This window comes from Cryptococcus depauperatus, chromosome 4, assembly GCF_001720195.1.
Source record: "Cryptococcus depauperatus CBS 7841 chromosome 4, complete sequence".
NCBI classification, from domain to species: domain Eukaryota; kingdom Fungi; phylum Basidiomycota; class Tremellomycetes; order Tremellales; family Cryptococcaceae; genus Cryptococcus; species Cryptococcus depauperatus.
The window spans coordinates 1394460-1411348 of NC_089471.1; the positions used below are offsets into that span (position 1 = coordinate 1394460).

General features: G+C 43.6%; 7 protein-coding genes and 2 non-coding genes across 9 annotated transcripts; 3 read left to right on the top strand and 6 right to left on the bottom strand.

Moving 5' to 3' along the window:
• Positions 1-241: 241 nt before the first annotated feature.
• Positions 242-4723, bottom strand: L203_103869 (uncharacterized protein; the record flags this gene model as incomplete). The annotated part of the gene is made up of 12 exons (XM_066213261.1): positions 242-1186; positions 1240-1358; positions 1407-2699; positions 2751-2792; positions 2841-3002; positions 3048-3480; positions 3534-3592; positions 3640-3837; positions 3886-4245; positions 4295-4403; positions 4454-4595; positions 4656-4723. 12 exons carry the CDS (start codon positions 4721-4723, stop codon positions 242-244), a joined length of 3930 nt encoding a protein of 1309 aa, XP_066069358.1.
• A 244-nt stretch (positions 4724-4967) lies between these two features.
• On the top strand, positions 4968-5679 carry L203_103870 (uncharacterized protein; the record flags this gene model as incomplete). The annotated part of the gene is made up of 2 exons (XM_066213262.1): positions 4968-5391; positions 5444-5679. 2 exons carry the CDS (start codon positions 4968-4970, stop codon positions 5677-5679), a joined length of 660 nt encoding a protein of 219 aa, XP_066069359.1.
• Positions 5680-5986: 307 nt separating this feature from the next.
• Positions 5987-6072, bottom strand: L203_103871. Its single transcript has one exon. It is a non-coding gene; the product is annotated as a tRNA-Arg (tRNA).
• Positions 6073-7213: 1141 nt separating this feature from the next.
• On the bottom strand, positions 7214-7925 carry L203_103872 (eukaryotic translation initiation factor 5A-1; the record flags this gene model as incomplete). Its single annotated transcript, XM_066213263.1, has 5 exons — positions 7214-7257; positions 7304-7439; positions 7490-7591; positions 7648-7777; positions 7861-7925. 5 exons carry the CDS (start codon positions 7923-7925, stop codon positions 7214-7216), a joined length of 477 nt encoding a protein of 158 aa, XP_066069360.1.
• A 375-nt stretch (positions 7926-8300) lies between these two features.
• L203_103873 (uncharacterized protein) lies at positions 8301-9688 on the top strand (the record flags this gene model as incomplete). The annotated part of the gene is made up of 2 exons (XM_066213264.1): positions 8301-8607; positions 8664-9688. The coding sequence occupies 2 exons, from the start codon at positions 8301-8303 to the stop codon at positions 9686-9688; spliced, it is 1332 nt and encodes a 443-aa protein (XP_066069361.1).
• A 251-nt stretch (positions 9689-9939) lies between these two features.
• Positions 9940-10025, bottom strand: L203_103874. The gene has a single exon. It is a non-coding gene; the product is annotated as a tRNA-Arg (tRNA).
• A 719-nt stretch (positions 10026-10744) lies between these two features.
• L203_103875 (uncharacterized protein) lies at positions 10745-14263 on the bottom strand (the record flags this gene model as incomplete). Its single annotated transcript, XM_066213265.1, has 10 exons — positions 10745-11563; positions 11618-11882; positions 11936-12114; positions 12166-12265; positions 12317-12631; positions 12679-12848; positions 12903-13038; positions 13089-13223; positions 13276-13340; positions 13388-14263. 10 exons carry the CDS (start codon positions 14261-14263, stop codon positions 10745-10747), a joined length of 3060 nt encoding a protein of 1019 aa, XP_066069362.1.
• A 172-nt stretch (positions 14264-14435) lies between these two features.
• Positions 14436-15139, top strand: L203_103876 (uncharacterized protein; the record flags this gene model as incomplete). Its single annotated transcript, XM_066213266.1, has 6 exons — positions 14436-14471; positions 14517-14553; positions 14606-14702; positions 14766-14840; positions 14890-14991; positions 15043-15139. The coding sequence occupies 6 exons, from the start codon at positions 14436-14438 to the stop codon at positions 15137-15139; spliced, it is 444 nt and encodes a 147-aa protein (XP_066069363.1).
• A 120-nt stretch (positions 15140-15259) lies between these two features.
• On the bottom strand, positions 15260-16637 carry L203_103877 (uncharacterized protein; the record flags this gene model as incomplete). The annotated part of the gene is made up of 3 exons (XM_066213267.1): positions 15260-15459; positions 15502-15872; positions 15934-16637. 3 exons carry the CDS (start codon positions 16635-16637, stop codon positions 15260-15262), a joined length of 1275 nt encoding a protein of 424 aa, XP_066069364.1.
• Positions 16638-16889: the final 252 nt, after the last annotated feature.

The following is a 16889-nucleotide window of genomic DNA, read 5'->3' on the forward strand; positions in this document are numbered from 1 at the left end:
TTTCATGACATGCAGGCCTATTATGTGTGAACATTTCATATGGAATGTAACTTAATGCAAAATATTATGACATGTGTATCCAGCGACAAGAAATTGCTTCTTTGTGACGTATCAAGGCTTGGTACTTCTGCCCCTCACGCAGATAATGTAAGTTCAATTTGCACCAGGTGAGATCAACGATCTGGTATCAAGAACCTCTTGGGTGTTCTTCATATCCTTCTTCTATTGATGATCAAGTGACTTATTCACTAGAATTTCCGCCCGATCCTTGATCAATCTTTCGCAGCATGTCAATAGCGCTCACTCGTCCATCTGCCAGACTTGACTGTCTTCTCCTTCCTAATCCTGCTACACTTGAAAGGAAATTAGTCCTACCACCTACCTCGGGACTGGTTCCTAGGGCGTTAAAAGTGGTAATGCTTGCTCGTGTTTTATGTTGATTATCTTTGCCTTGAGATGGGCTAGGTGTTTCTGACAAAGAGCCAACTGCCTTATCAGAGGATGTGGCCTCATCAAGCATACCTTCTTTGGCGCCACAAGACGTAGTCACCGCCATGGCTGGAGCGGGTCCTGTTTTACCACTCGGTCCGGGCCCCCCCCGGATAGTCCTTAAGTAGGATGAATTACTCGACGCCACTGAGGGAGGTCTGGTGTTGAAAGCGCCAGTCACCAAGCCCTGTGAATCCCTGGACACGGTTGGGAGAGAGGTACGGGCCCGAAGAGGGGGAACAGTGGCAGCATTGAGCGTGGGTGAGGTAGTCAAGGGAGGTGTAGGCTTGGAGATAGATTTAGGTGGTGATGACTTTGCCGAAGTCATTGGCGGGCTTGCTATTTCGGAACGGGCTTGTTGAAATTCATTAGTTGGACTCTGTGTCTGGGCATCGCACTCATCCACTTCTCCCTTCACAGGTGAATCTGAGCTTGAGCCTTGCTCGTCTAAGCTACCCATGGGCGGGAAATAACCACTTTGTGTTTTGCCTCTGATGGGCTTGGTCAGTGTTGTTCCAATGACTGTAGTGGAATCACCAGACACTGATCGGCGTCCCGGTGTAATAATATGGCTATTAGGGAAGCTAGTAGATGTGCTGCGACGAGATAGACGTGGTGCGCTAGGATTATACTCCTCCACAGTATGAATGTAATAGCGAAGACCATCAGCAAGACCGAATGGATTGGTTTCTAAAGACTGCACCACCATGGGTCAGTCCATATTATCGAGCAATATACAGCATCACAAACCTCTCCGCCTAACGCTACTGACTCATCTGTTTTTATGATTCTCGCAATGATCCATTCACGGGCCTTAATCTGTTGCTGTAGAGTATCATCAACCTTGAGAAAATTATGAGGAGCGGATACTAAATTCCAGCATGAGCTCAAGGTCAATACCAAGGGACTATGCTCACTGTTAAATGCGGCCCACGAGCGAGCAATAGTGTTTCTAGTCGGTAAAAATAAAGCCAAATCCCCTTTAGCAAAGTTGGTGAAAGAAATTTTGTTTCTAGCTTGATCTCTGTATTGGCGACAGCTTTTGCTCCATTTTTTAACCAAGCCGATTGTCTTTGTTACAGACTCCGAAAATCCATGAAGATCAAAGTTTTGCGCTGCAACTAGACTCACACTTTCAAGGAGGTCACTTCTACTTGACGAAGCAAGATGACTAGATATACCAGCATTGGTAGCTCCGAGGCGAGCAGCAGGTTGGTTGATTGGTGGCGACTGAGAATGGGGCTGAGCAGCTGTTCCAGAAATTGTTGTTGACATGTTAATGGCGTTTTGGAGCTGAAGGCAAATTTCATGATATCTTGCCACAAGACCTACAGCATCCTTGGCCTGCTCAGCAAGATGAGTTCTCTCCTGAGTCATGGCATTCAAATAATCTTTGGTTATTGCCAATTCATCCACAGAAGCCATTTCTTTCCTCTGCATGTCCTGCAGCTGGGCTTTGGTTAGAGAAAGCTCCGCTTTGAGACCATCAATTTGTCGTATTGAGGCATTTTGAGCCAAGGATAATTTCTTTTCCATCTCAATTCTAAGATCCTCAAGTTCCTTTGTGAGCGTAAGATGTTGATGCTCCAATACAGCTCTATCACCGTCAGCTTCGGCAATATGATCTCTCATCGTTTTCTCGGCTTCAGCGGACTGGTTTCTAAGTGCGCAATCACGATCTGATTGAGCTTTAATCAGTTGTTCTGTAGTAGCTTTAAGCTCAGCTGTCAATCCAGCTATTTGAGATTCCATATTCTTTGTTGTCATCTGTGCTTCCCTTTCACATTTGAGTGTCTTTTTGCGATCTTCCTGGAGATTCTGGAGCTGCGTTATTAGACTATGTTCAGCATTTTTTAATCCGTCAACATCCAGCAATGCTTCTTGCAACCGTACACCGAGGTCTGTTGCACGATCTTTCTCTTGGGCGAGCTCGGCTTGCAAGGCAGATATCATGTCTTGTTGGTTTTGATGGTCTTGTTGGTCTCGAGTCATCTCCTCCTGCTTCTTTTGCCGTTCGTGTAATTCTGCAGTAAGCCCTTGACGGGCAACGGACTCTTCAGTGAGGTTTATACGTAGCCTAGCAAGCTCTTCTTGAAGCTCTCCTTGACGAACCTGGAAGTAAGCCATGCGTTGTTCATGCTGTTCTTCAAGCCTTTCCTTCGTCTTTTGATTAGTCTCTTGAAGCTCTTGTAGGCGCTTTTCGTATTCGTCTTAAGTCATGTTAGATTTATAAACTCAAAGTAACGAATATTATAACTTACGAGAATTGTTCTCTGGACGAGCAAGGGTTCTAGGCAGTAGTACTAGAACGGATCAGTGGCTAGACAAGAAAAGAGGCTCGATATCTTTACCTTTTTCTATTACCTTGTCAAACTCGTCCTCACATGAGTCCAACTTGGTCATAAGCTCTCTAATGTGATCTTGCATCACACCAAGCCGCTCCTCGTCGCCTTTTTCCATTACAGAAATGACTTCTGGGTCATTTTTCATTTGCTCTAACCAAATGACCAACTCTACTATGATCAGTTCTCACCTTAAAATAGATAATGAAAACTTACTTTCAACTTCTTCATATCCAATTGAGACACTAGTTACGTTATCCATCCCGCCAGCTACTGTCACACTGATTTTTGGACCCGAGCCTTCTGTTAAACTAGGAATAGTGAAAGGTAATTGTGATATCCATTTTTTACTGATTTGATCCCTACGCTTTATTTCAGATTGTATAAATGTGTTCAATGCACCTGTCAAGCGCTTTATCCATTCGTTCAGCATAACAGTAAATTCTTTTCTGCGAGCAATTTCGGAAACAGCTGTGGCGTAGGCAATTGGAATATAATGTAGACGTTCAAGGTGAATGAATGCGGCACGATCTTTGGAGGGTGAAAGTTCAGCGTCTAGCTTGCGGAACGAATCAATGAGGCGGGTGATTTGTGATTGAAAGGTGGCAACTTGTCGAAGGTGAGAGTGAACATCAAAAGTGAAGTCATTCTAAGAATGCAAGTGAGATTACGACACTGTGAATCATCCAAACCTCGACGAACCTTGACAGATGTCAATGCTACAAGATCATCTCGCATAGCTTGATCGAGCTCTACAAAATCTGGTGGTACTGAGAAACATTTATACATGCACTTACACCAGACTTACCTTGCTCTACATCTGTTGCTCCACAGTCTGTTAACTGAGATAGTTGACTAAGAGCAATCTCTATTCTGGTTAGCCCTTCCGCGAATTCATTTTCAACCTCGGCAGATCTCTCGTTGAAGGCCCTGGTTTCAGTGTTTGACTGTAAGACTAGCTCATCGAGTTGGCTAGCTAAAATATTGTAACGATCTACATTTTCAACTGTAATAAATCAGTGAACATGCTAATTCATCATCGTTTTGTGTTTACCATGAAGCACCCTACAGGTCTCTCTAACCTGCTCCATCTTCTTCCCGTTGACGTAATCACCCAAAGTTTTGACTTTCCCTTCTTCATCTTTTTTTTTCAATATTGTTTGGTTGATCATGAGTTTTGTGATTAGAGTCATGTCCAATCTTGAACAATTTATTAAATCGTCTTCTTTTTTGAACTCGCCTTCAACTTTAGCGGAAAAGGACTTGAATTCTTCTAATACGGGCTGGAGGTGGAAAGCTATATTTGAATAGGCTATCTTTAGTGATTGGGATTGAGCCTCAAACAACGAGTTGAGATGGGACAAGTGGTCATGCGCTACAATGAAGGGATGCTGTATACCTTCAAAGCTTGATACTACCGTTACTTCAGTCTTTCACTCTCTTGTAGCTGCCAAGCGACATACAGTCCAATGGAGGAGGTAATTGAATGTCTTCTTTGTACTTTGCAGCCCATACTTCCGCATCAGTCCAGAAAGTTTCCCGATTGAACATGTGTATTCTGATCCGAGCATTCTGTGAGTCTTATCAGTCTCAGAGTCCAATGGATGAGACTGCTGACTTGCGGTAGGATAACTTGGTCCTGCTTGATTCCTGATTTCAGGCAAGATATCACTTTTCAACTCTCGTCCGTCTTCCAAGAAGAGTAGTATATCATGGTCTGGTACACCAGTAACTGATGAAACATCCTGATAAAGTTCGTCGATGCTAATGATTTTTTTATTATCAGGAAGGTTATATCAGTGGCAACACCCAGCAGATACTCACGAGCCATAGTCATCTATATAGTTGTGAAGCCTGAAGAGCCCGCCGTCCGAGGCTTGGCATACGTCCATCGTGCATAACTGCCTATCTGAAGATATGCTTGAAAATAATAATTGAAAGTAAAGACAGAAAGAAAAGAAAGCAACAAGTACACCGCGTCAGTACTTTTATAAAGGATAGGAATCGGCCGGGGCCCCATTGAATTCAAATAGATAGGTGCCTTATTCAGCAGCTGTTTCGAGACTCCAAAAAATAAATTCATTCCGAAAAACATTTACACTTTGAATAACCAACTACAAACCAAAAAAAATTAAGATGGATAGAACGCTAGAGGAATCTTTTGATGAAGATGACTCGTTATTCTCTGTATCCCAGTCGCAGACACACCATCCAGTCATCCCTTCTTCTCGTCCTTCATTTCAACAACTACAATACATTGACGGGTACGGGATCATTGCTGAGGAAGAAGACTCACAGGAGGAAGCGCATTATCAAAATGCAAGCGCCATACAACCAGACGGTATAGCTGGCGACTCTGATAATGGAAACGAGGGAGTAGAAGATCAAGAAGAAACGTATGATGAAGTGTCTGATGGATCCTCTGATCTCTATGATCCTGATGCGGATCCTGAATCGTTTGCGCAACGACTAGATGAACTTGCTGGCGTGTTGGAAATGGGAGAAGTAGAAGCTAGATCTATGAGATATGATCCGCCAGTGGCCAAAGATCATCGTCAGGGTGAGTGAATCTATGAGGAAAATAGCATTTAAGCGCCAATAACATTGGATAGTTCCCAACATGCCGCCAGAAGAATTCAAAATGCTCGTTCGTGGCCACATCGCCAATACTGCATGGCAATATCCCGATCAAGCGGGCTCTTTTCATCCTATCAGGGTGATGGGTAAATTATGGAGAGACAGGGATGAAGGGTTCAACAATGAAGAGCCTCAAGAACAATACAGAAAAGAACAAGCAAAGCTCCCAACAAGACACATGCAGGAGACTGCTTTAATTCCCGTCCGCTAAACCCTTCCTTCTCACTCGAATAGTGACTTGACAGATGAGGGGATCTCTTTCCATTCATGTAGTAACACTAGGCTGACACCTTTCGCAAGTAATGAATCACTGATGCTGTATTCTATTGCATTAATCATTTTTAACTTTGTATGTGACACTCTCTGCTTGTATGTTGAGCGGTCAATGGTGTAAACCATCTCGATTGTGTTTGTGTCTCCTTGAACAAGCATCCTCATTTTTTCTATGGAAAACCTGGCTTGGTCAAAGCTAAAGGATAAGGAGATGGAGCAGGTAGCAAAAATTACATGAAAAAAAGAACCAACGGCGGGGATCGAACCCGCAATCTCCCGCTACCACCAATAATATAGGAAGCGGACGCCGTAACCATTTGGCCACGCCGGCAATTCAATTTCTGTTCCATACTTATTGTGACAAGCAACTGACGCTACTGTTTCGCTGTTATCTCTAATTTATGTTCTTTCTTTACTAAATATATGTACTGGAGACTTCCACATCTGTGAGTAGCCATAGTGCTCGAATACTTAAGACATACGACTTTTATACTTGGAGTTGGTTGGGCCAGAGTAGCCCCAAGTCACCTTTTCCTAACAGTATTCATCAGCATTATTGTAATGCAACAACTAAAAGACAATCATTGCTTTCCGTCTACTCTTGATCTAATCAGCATTGCTCAAACAATCTCTACATGACTATCCCGAATAGTTATCAGATCAGCTCTCCGCCTTCTTTTAAAAGTATTTTGACTTGCTTGCCTTGTTCATTACGCCAGAGAACTGTGGAGGACGCAGCTGCCACATCCAAACTCATAGGAGAAACGTGGGCTCAATTTTTTGCATAACCTGCCAGCGCGAACAATTTGTAAATGTACTCAGAAATACGGCTTTCTATTGAGGAAATCCGAGAAGGAACACAAAACGAAAAAACTGCTCTATTGTAGCTACTTGCAAAAAATGAGCAAGAATTGTTGAGTGCGGCACATCTCGTTCAAGGATCTGCTGAATCATGCCTCACTCTTCTATCGCCTATTGAGCTCCAACGACTCTATGTTCATCCTTCGCAGCGCGGCACAGGGATTTCCAAGGCTGTAATGGATGCTGCATAACAAGGGCAGAGAATCGAATACCAAAAGTATATGACTACGCGCGAGGGAGCATAACAAAAGAGGAAAAAGATTTTATGATAAGATGAAGTGTAAGGAGCGCGGAGAACATCCATTCTGGGTTGGTGAAAGTAAAAGAAGAGATTGAATCATGGAAAAGCCCTTGTAAAGCAGCCATGGACCTATGCAAAACACATTTGTGCAGATCAAGTCGTATCGAAGCTCTAAAGCGCATACACGTGAGATTTAACTACGGCGGTCTCAAACAGAGAGCGAAAACCGGCTGCTTTGGACGATTACAACCAATAAAGTGACAGGTGAGCTGATAAGAGAGAACTTTAGGTTGCAATCGTACATATTGTCTGTATACGACGTATGGGATTTTATAAAAGGGGAGCTAAAGGGATGAATGTGGCAACAGGTTTAAGAGGCGGGAGCCTCCTTGTAGCTGATGGCCTGTTCCTCTCCTACGAAAACAATTAGGATCATTCTCGACAGGTCTTAAAAGCTTACCCATGGCAGAGATAATGGTGACCATGAGGTCCTTGGAGGCCTCAAAGTCGTCATTGATTCCCTTTCCAATGTCACCGTCAGGAATCTTGACGTCGTCCTTGGAGTTTCCGTCAGTGTCCATCAAGTTGAGGAAACCCTTCATAGCAAGTGAGTAGAGGTTCGCCACAATACAGATATCCCACATACGTCCTGGATGTTAAGGAGCTGGTACTCCTTCCTCCTAACGTTGGGAACGTCCATGTTGTGAGTAGAGGGAGAAATGTCTTCAAGCTTCTTGCCAGTGAAGATCTGTTGAGCATGGATTAGTAAAGATTCAAAGACAATTTTATAGACAAATAATTTACGTCAATGGCAACAAGATGAACCTTGGCGTGACCGTGTTTGCCGGTCTTGGAGGTAGACATATCGACGATTTTGCAAGGCCTGCCCTTGATGACGACGTGACCGTTCTTCCTGAGGGCAGAACATTGCATACTGTATTGATGGTCGGGTGATCACTTGTCAGCGACGCATTTCGTAGCCAGAAGACATTCTTGGCTCATCAATAATCCACTTACGGGAAAGTGTTGGAAGCGCCGGCAGCGGTAGATTCGAAAGTCTCATGTTGCTCGTCGTCAGACATTTCTAAGATACCACCTGTTAGCAATCTATCCAATCTTCCATCCAGTTGTATCCATTGCTGAAACTCTTGCCGGTCCGCATTCTTTGCTCATTATTATTGAAGACGAGGGCAGACTTACTGAACGCTCTATTCAATTGTGAGAGAAAGTGAAAAGGAAAAAGGGAAAAGAAGAGGAAATAGAGCCAAAAGAAAAAAAAATGGATCAGGGCTGGAATGGATTTGTTGTAACTGGATATTTTTTAATTGGTTTCACATCGGAAATTCGGCATTTTAGACATGTGGCACGTCCCATCATCTTTCACTTGTTAATTTAGTTATAAGTAAAACTTGAAAATACTCAATCATGTTTCTAAAGATTTATTTAAAAAATATACAATGATTCATTCTCCAGCACCGGATGCAGTGCTTCATCTCGCTGCCCTTCACACCCTTGCAGCGACCGGCTTCGCATCCACATCCAAGGCAGCCAGCATGACTCTTTCAACTGTCCTGACAAAGTATCTTCGTCTGGTAGCGGAAGCGTGTGTCGAACGCGCCAATCTCTCTGGAAGGAGCAAAGTTGTGGCCTTGGATGTAGCTGAAGCCCTAAAGGAACTAGGAATACATGTTGGCGAGTTGACTGAATGGGCCGAAGAACAGGGAGAAGTTGTATTTCGCAAGGAAGAAATGGGAAACTTTGAAAGTGAGGCTCTTGAAATATGTCAAGACTGTTCAGTTATTGGGCTAACACTTGACAAGACTACCTACGTGATGGATTGACCATCGACGAAGAAATTGCTCAGCTGCAACTTATTCCTGAAGAGCAGGTAGATCTTGAAGAGGTTTTCGAAGACGAAGATGAGGTTTTAACTGAGGAAACTGATGACGTCCACATTAAAAGCGAACCTGAAGATTTACATGTGGAAGAGCTGGACCTATTGTTCATGCAACACCATTCCCCCGTTTTTTCATGGTTGCCTCTACCAACGGGCGAGGAAGTCTCTAAGCAGTCCCCCTTACGCTCTCTCGAAGCATCTCCACCCCCTGCCGTGGAAATAGCTGCCCCTCACTCTATTGCAGACCGATATCGTCGGTCAATACCATACTCTTCTTCCCAACTTTCTGAAGCTCGCCCTTTCTTTTCTCCTGAAACAATTAAACCGGTGAACCTGCCACCGTCTACGTCTTCTCTTCGCAGTCTACTTTCCACCTATGCCGCTATTGCATCTGATCCTTCAGTATCTTTAAGGCAAAACGATCTTCGCCGTCAGGCTGCCGATCTTGTTCGACGCTCCATTGCTCCAGTGGATGTCTTTATGCCTCAGGACACCCTTTCTGCTTCCATTCCGCCTGTAAGGGCAACTCCCATTGTACCTTCTCATTCAGATGTTCTCCCACCAAAACTCATCCCTGTCAACCCGCATCCAGACGGTACTCTGTCCTTACTTATTCAACACATTGTTTCGCCCTACCTTCCTCCGCAACTGCGAGAACGTCTTACAGGCCTGCGTCCCCCTATCGCCCAGATGAGGAACGGTGAGCCTGTTCTTTATGGACCAGCTGTAAGGGGCCCAGACGGTGTGACATTATCAAAGGCAAGAGGGAAATACAGTGAAGAGGGCCAGAACGAGGTGTTTTTGAGGCGCACATGGAACTCGGGAGCTAGAGGAGCAGAGAAATATGGGCGTCGTATCCTTCCATTGGGTCGGAAAGTCGTTCGCGGTCAAGAAGGAGAGCCTATACCGCGCACAGAATCACATCATGCGCTCGCTATAAAACTGTAACATTCTTAGCTCCTCGCCTTGATATGTGTATTGGACTGAAGCCTATGATGGCTACAAAGATATGAAAAGTTGGAGGAAACATGTAGAAATCGATGTATTCGCTTTCTGTGACAGTTTGGCTTGAATCTGTGTTGTTTGACAAACCGCTAGCTCTGGAAATTCTGTGCTCCGCTACCATGTAAAACACAGTACATGTGTGTATTTGCTAATCAACCAAAAATATTGAAGGGACAAGAAGAGGTAATAAAAAGAACCAACGGCGGGGATCGAACCCGCAATCTCCCGCTACCACCAATAATATAGGAAGCGGACGCCGTAACCATTTGGCCACGCCGGCGAAATCTTACTTCCTTTTTTCACTATTGATATATTTATTAACATCTTTGCATAATAGCTTTAATAATTAGGCTATTTGTGAAACTTTCATTTCCAATATCTATCATACATTCGTCTCACAAACGTCAAAGACGACTAATCCATAAGCGAATTTTTCTAAAGATTGGTATTGTATATTCTCTAGTTTTGTTTCTATGAGGACATAACAATAACTTTTTTGCTGGAAATCTTATCAGAACGATATGAACATGACACGGTCATCGAAAATTATGGGTTTTTCTCCATTTGTTTCGAGAAGCAAATAGGTTTGAAGTGTATGCTCTTGTAGTCAGATATCTCAGTTATGGAAAGGTTTTATTAAACTATCTCTGGATGATATCTCATCGGCCTACGTATCAAGAGCTTCGCCACAAGTTTGTAAAGAAAAAAAAAAACAGACAATGTTATGGTGTTTACCCTTGACCATACTTTCCACGCAAGAGAGGGGAGGAATGCATAACTTATCATCGCTGAATACAGTGCTTTGTGATATTGAGGATAGGTTCGTGAGAGAATGAGTTGCATAGGGACCAAAAAGGATTGAAGTCTTGAAATGTCTATTATGACGAAATGCATCAACGATGTATCCAACAACCCAACTATAATATTAACAGAACTTCGTAACTTCTTTCCGTTTCATTACGTACACAAGACACCGTTATGTGGATTGGTTTCTGATATTCATCTCCCGAACACCTGTTGCAAAAGCCCTACGACTCCTTCATCTTTCCATAACCCGTCTTGTTCTTCATCGCCTTTTCGTCTGTCCTTCACGCGCTTACTCCATTCGCCAGCTGACATCTCCTCTTCTTCATCCTCTTCAATTATTTCTGATCGATTGCGACCACTTGGAGGCATACTAGGTAGGTGCAGATTGGCGCTTTTGGCCCAAGCTTGTTCGTAGGTTCGACCTCGCGCTCTGAGACGAGCTTCTTCCATGTCACCTATAACGCTTCCGTTTAGTCCTAAGCCTCTTCCTCCTGCGTGCGCCGACCCTGTCAACGCCATCTCTGTACCACCACCAACAGTAGCAGGGGGAGATAGATAACAATGTTTGATGTTGGCAAGCTTCTCTAGAAAGGCAGATGAATTTGGGTTTGAAGGCTGCCAATCTGGATGCGTGGCTTTGAAATGGAGGAATGATTTTTCCATTTTATTTTCATTGGCTTGCCAGTCATAAGTGTCAGTCTTGAGTAAAGGAGGGGAGGTGTCGCTCTGACGAAGCGGCATTAAGTCGTTTCCTATCGGCTCCCTGGCGCCGTGATTGGTGGCCGCCCCGAATTTGGTATTTTCTTGGTTTGTAAAGTCAAAAACGGCAAAAGAACAAACATAGCCAACGCCATCTACATGAACAGTAAATTCCCGAAAGAAATCAATAATGGCAGAGGCACAGGGTGGTAAAGAGAAGAAGAGAATAAAGGGTGTGAGGATGACTGAGAGGAGCTCGCTAAAGAATATCATAATTTTTAAAGCAAAGAGTTTGCTGAATTCTTGATGAACCTTGGCCAGAATTCAGTACCCATTATTCCACAAGCCTATACCAAGATAACATACTGTCTGACTGTGCAGTTTGCCTCTCCAATCAGAAGGTAAATAGTGTGTCCACCTCACCACTTCCTTCAAACTCGCTTCGGGATCAAAGACCATGTTTTCTTCTGGGACCATGCCTCTAGACACCGCAAGTACCGAGCCAAAAATACCAAGGTAAAAGAGAACGGTTCGGTGAGGCGTAATTTCGAAATGAAGGAATAGATCGGGGTCAATCAACGAAGCCACAAGCAAGACTGCAGCAAAGGAGCCTGCTACAAAAGCCACAAATCTGGCCTACGTCAATTTCTTCAATATAATAGCAGCATTATGGCAAAATGTTACCTCATGACAAGAGCCATTCTCTCCTTTGGAAATTGGTCAACATACTGCTTCGCAGTTTGATAGCTCCTGTCAAGACGTCTCTCAAAGAGATGAGGAAGCTCATTGAATTCTCGGAATTTCCATTGAGCGTAGGGAGTGTATTGACGGCTTCCGATTGAAGATGGATTTTTGTGGTACTCCTAACTCTAATCAGTAAATACAATAATATCGGTCGAGAAATTCAACAATACCTCAAAGTAACGAAAAAAGGAATATAACAAGAGATATATAATTATGAATGGCGCAAAGATTGCGTTCAAGATTCCCATAAAAATGAATCTTCTCTTGAGTCTGCTGGATGTCAGAGTGTGCGGTTTTCATGAGTTCAGATAATGGACTTGCCCCTGCACAAGGTCCTTTCGTCTCCGTTCCCTCACAAACTCTTTTCTGACCTGTCCTCTCTGGTCGAATAGATATTCCAGAAGACAAAACCGCAAATTCCATTCTAAAGCCTTTGTTAGGTGGTTCGCTCCAAAACTAAGATATTTCCTTTCCGCAATAGCCTGATTATAAGGCAGAGAAGGTTCTGCAGATGTTATGATCAAAGTTGACGGGAACATGTTATCTAGAGCATGAAAGAGAGGTATACGGACGCGCAAATCAAGAAGATCTTTGTTGAACAGGGCAATAAGGTAATTTTCCTGTCGTAGTATACGGCTGATTCAATCATATCAGTTTTTATTCAACCAATTTAGGAAACGTACTTTGCCACATCGTGCGCATCTAGCCTTTTAACTGCCCCTTCGGTGGCGCCATCAACCATATTAGCCAAAGCACTGGTTTTCCCATTAGAGAGAGAGGTTAGAGGATTGTGCTTTCTGATTTCGCCTATTAAACGGACAATTTCTGGCCAAGGGAGAGTTTGAATATCCGCCTAAATCAAATCATGAGTAAAGTTATAGTCAAGATTTTTACAGGCTTGACTCACATCCGGGATACCTAAAAGATGAGTGTAGAAGCGATACATTTCTATTAATCTAGGCATAGAGAAGATGAAGCTGGCAAGCTGAAAGATAAAGAAGGCCGAAAGAATAAAAATGAAAAGCATGTGAGTTAGAGAACCTCTTTAGGTTACTTTAATATTGTCTCTATATGTTTTGTTGGATCAACTCACCTGGTCAAACATTGTCCTATCAAAACGTCTTCTAACCTACCAACAGTATTGGGTCCTGATGCAGAGCGAACCAGTTTGGAATAATCAATACATGATAGCAGAAAGGTGGAAAAGGCAATAACAAAGAATGTTGTTCTTGCTCTCAATCAACACAACGACACTGTTTTTTTCACGAAAGACCACTTACAAAAGGTTAAGAACTCTAGAAAGAGCTATACAATAGATTCCTTTGCCTTTGTAGTAATTATATACCTGTGCAAGCTGTCAACTATGTTTTCAATACTTGTCACTCAGCCGACCTCTTGTAGAAAACCGTCCAGGTCTTCTACATTGACCCATTTCCAAAGAGCCCTTTCGTAATCACTGAGCCCAGTTTTTCCGTTAATAACCTTTGGAGCCACATGCCGATCTTCTCGAGCATCTTCTTCTTCATCCTGATATTGGAGGGATTGATATTTGCGCCCAGCATTCTTCCTGGTATTTTCCCTCCCTTTGCCTTTGTTTTTCCGTCCCAGAGGTTGAACCATTGAATCCGAGTAGCCTTCTCCTCTAATTGTCCTTCCAATAGTAGTACTCGACGAGGTCTGTCTGGAATGAGACATTGGCGGCAAAGGAACAGGTGCTTCTCTAAATGTCGTCCTGCGCTCTCCTTTAGAAGAAGATCCAGTGCCCGCCGCACTCAAAGTGTTGACCTGTTCGTTATCCAAATGGCTTGTAAAAGTATTCATTGTAGATGGGTCAGGACTACTTGAAGGGCTCATACTTCTGCTTCTGCTTGTTGAGGATCCACGAAAAGGTCCAGGGCTATTGAATGGTCTCCTGTTTCCGGCAGTAGAAGGTGCTTGAGTAACTGAATCCAACACAAACAGGTTTGTTGTCTGCTGTGACCGATGTCCTACATTCAGTACTCTGTCGCTACCCACGGCCTTCTGCTGTTGCTCTCCAAACATTAAAGATTGCGGAGGATCATCATCCTCTTCAGTCGAGTCGCTGACAATGTGACTGGTTTGGAATGCGTTCCCTCTAGGAGTGGACCCTCCGCCATGTTCGTCCGAATATTGCAGGTTGCTGGGAGTATCTGCTTCATGGTACCCAGAATGTGTGTCTTCAGGTGCTTTACGAGCTCCTTGTAACTCCCGAAGCAGCATAGTAGATGGGCTCTCTGGGTCAGCCATGATTTGCTACCTTGGATGAAACTCAAAAGCAGAAAGAATGCAAGAGCGGCAAACCAGTTAGCGACCGACGGCGCGCCTATTCTGACCTTGTTTTTTTGCGCGCCTATGACAGCTCTTACTTTCTCTTTTTTGTCTATTTTTCTTTTACGTTTAATTTTACATTTGGTTCAACATGCCAGAAGTTACAGCCCGTCATGGTCGCCAGCAGGTAAATTGATTCCTCTCTACTCAAGGCTGAAATGTTTATCTATAGGTACCCGAAGAAGACGCTACAAAGCTCCAGTTTGGAGGTAGGATGGTCAAACCTGAAAATAAATGTTATATGTTGATGATCCGGGTTAGAATTCGGTGATGGAGAAGCTCTTACCTTAACAGAAGTTGCGACTTTGCTTACTGCTGCTCGGCAAGCGCCAGGTGTGCCTCCCGCTCCTGATAACAAGTATGTTTTGTACCATTGATTAATGGGCTTGAAAAGAAGAAGAGGGATTGATAGAAATGTAAGAGTATATCAGGCAACTATCGAATATGTTCGCGAATTTACAACTACCACAATGGATGTGTCGGATAGTATGCGAACGTATGTTATTTCTTGTTGCACGTGTTGACAAGACTGACTGGGTGTTTAGCGCTTTATCAGCAAGACCTGGGTTTTTAAACAAGTTTGAGATTGCACAGATCATGATGCTTAGACCAGAACGGGTTGAGATTGCCGTGGCTCTTATACCGAGGTTTGCCCTTTTCCTTTATCTGGTTAGTCTCGAAGCTCATTTGTAACATAGTCTGGAACGATATGCTCTAGGTGATGAAAACGAAGAACAATTGCAAACTCTGCTGGATGATGTTCGTAGCATGGCACGGTATGGGTCCCGACCTTGAGCTATCATGTTTTGATGATAGAGAAGGAGAGAGGAATGTTGTACAATTATAGTGCGTTGTCTACCAGGACATGATCTTTTCAAAATATCCCTTTGCTTCCCTCTAAGCAGCGTCTATCGTTTAAAACCGAGGCAGACCAATTATACCGCCAGCCTTGCACCAATCTCCAAGCTCTTTGGTGACTCTAATCTGACAGCCTAGCCTACTTTCATCCGCTTTGAAAGCAAGAACGTAGGCCAACATATCATCTTCTATCTCTGACGGTTGGCTAACTGGTGGTTTAGGAGAGGTTGAAAGATAGAGATGACATGTAGCGCATTCTGATTGGTTATTAGCAGTAACCAGATGCAGAAAAGACATACCACAATTACCTCCGCAAACGCCCTCGAGTGAGGGTAGACCATTCTCTTTTCCAACTTGAAGCAGATTTTCTCCCAGCTTTGCATTCACAACTATTTCCCTTTGTTCAAATGTCTTGAATCTCAATTGAACTGTACCTTTTACTTCTTCCTTCTGATCGACTGTATCAGATTGAGAGATGAGTGCCCAGAAATGAGATTGTTGATCGGCTGTAAGGCCATATCGACCTCTCCAGTGATTCCACATTCGCGACGACTCAAGAGAAGTGGTTGAAGAGATGGATAAAAGATGCGAGATAAGCTGAGGGGCATCGGTAGCCGTCAAATTTGATAACATATCAAGATATGGTAAGAGGATGGCATTGGCAGCATATCTGTCATCGCCAGTAGTCAGCCTTGTTCCCAGCTGGAAGCTTAAGTCGCAAGGTAACACACTTGTGTCCACCAACATGTGCAACTTCTCCAACCTTGACAATGCTTTCCAAGCCTCTTCTACTGATTTCTGCTTTTAAAGTATCAACCAACGGTCCGCCTTTATCCCTACATCTACAATCTCTCGATCCATGAGTACAAATTAGTATCACTTTTGGCACCTTTTCAATTTCTGCGACTGGAACAGGCAATCCTCCCGTTCCAAGGACGGGCGTATAGGCCAAGTCTCTCTCAAGCTCATCTGAACTGAGTGTTTCTAAATTGAATAAATTGAAGTGCTTTTGTCTCCCATCGACCCAAAATAATCTTGCACTGAATACCTCATTCCCTTTTGTCAACAGCTTGTTTTCTTGGGGTGGGACAGAGGTATCGTAAACAACATTGACGCCGATACCGTGTGCTTTTAATTTGGCAGAAGTAGCAGCCAAGAGAGGCGATACCATCTCCAAGTGAGAAGGCCATGAAGTTGGGGGTACAGGGACATAGATAAGCAGTAAAGCTCTTGTAGGAGGGATCCCTCGTGGCAGAGGTAGAGTCTCTTTTTCTTTCTGAATAGTAGTAGTTTTTGGCACAATAGGTGGAGATGAAGTCGGAGAGGTTTGAGTAGGAAGTAGTGTTTGACGCAAGATTGCTGAAATTGCCAGAGAGCGTCTATGTACGGCCCATATTGATGTTTTTGTTCTCATCGCTGGACATATGAGGCCCATGATCTTTGAGATTAAGAAATAAGACAGAGAATTTTAAAGTCGAGGATTTTTTAAACGACAGCAGACAACCTCCACTACGTTCGGCGATATGCGATGGTCAATAATAGAAACGGCAATTGATAATTGAATGTGCTACGGTTCAAGTTGTCGGACAGCTAGGAAACTTACCAAGCTGACGGCTGACAACGTATCTGACGCGATGTCATATACTCGTAAAGAGATAAGTGCATCAAAAGAAAAATCCAACTAACT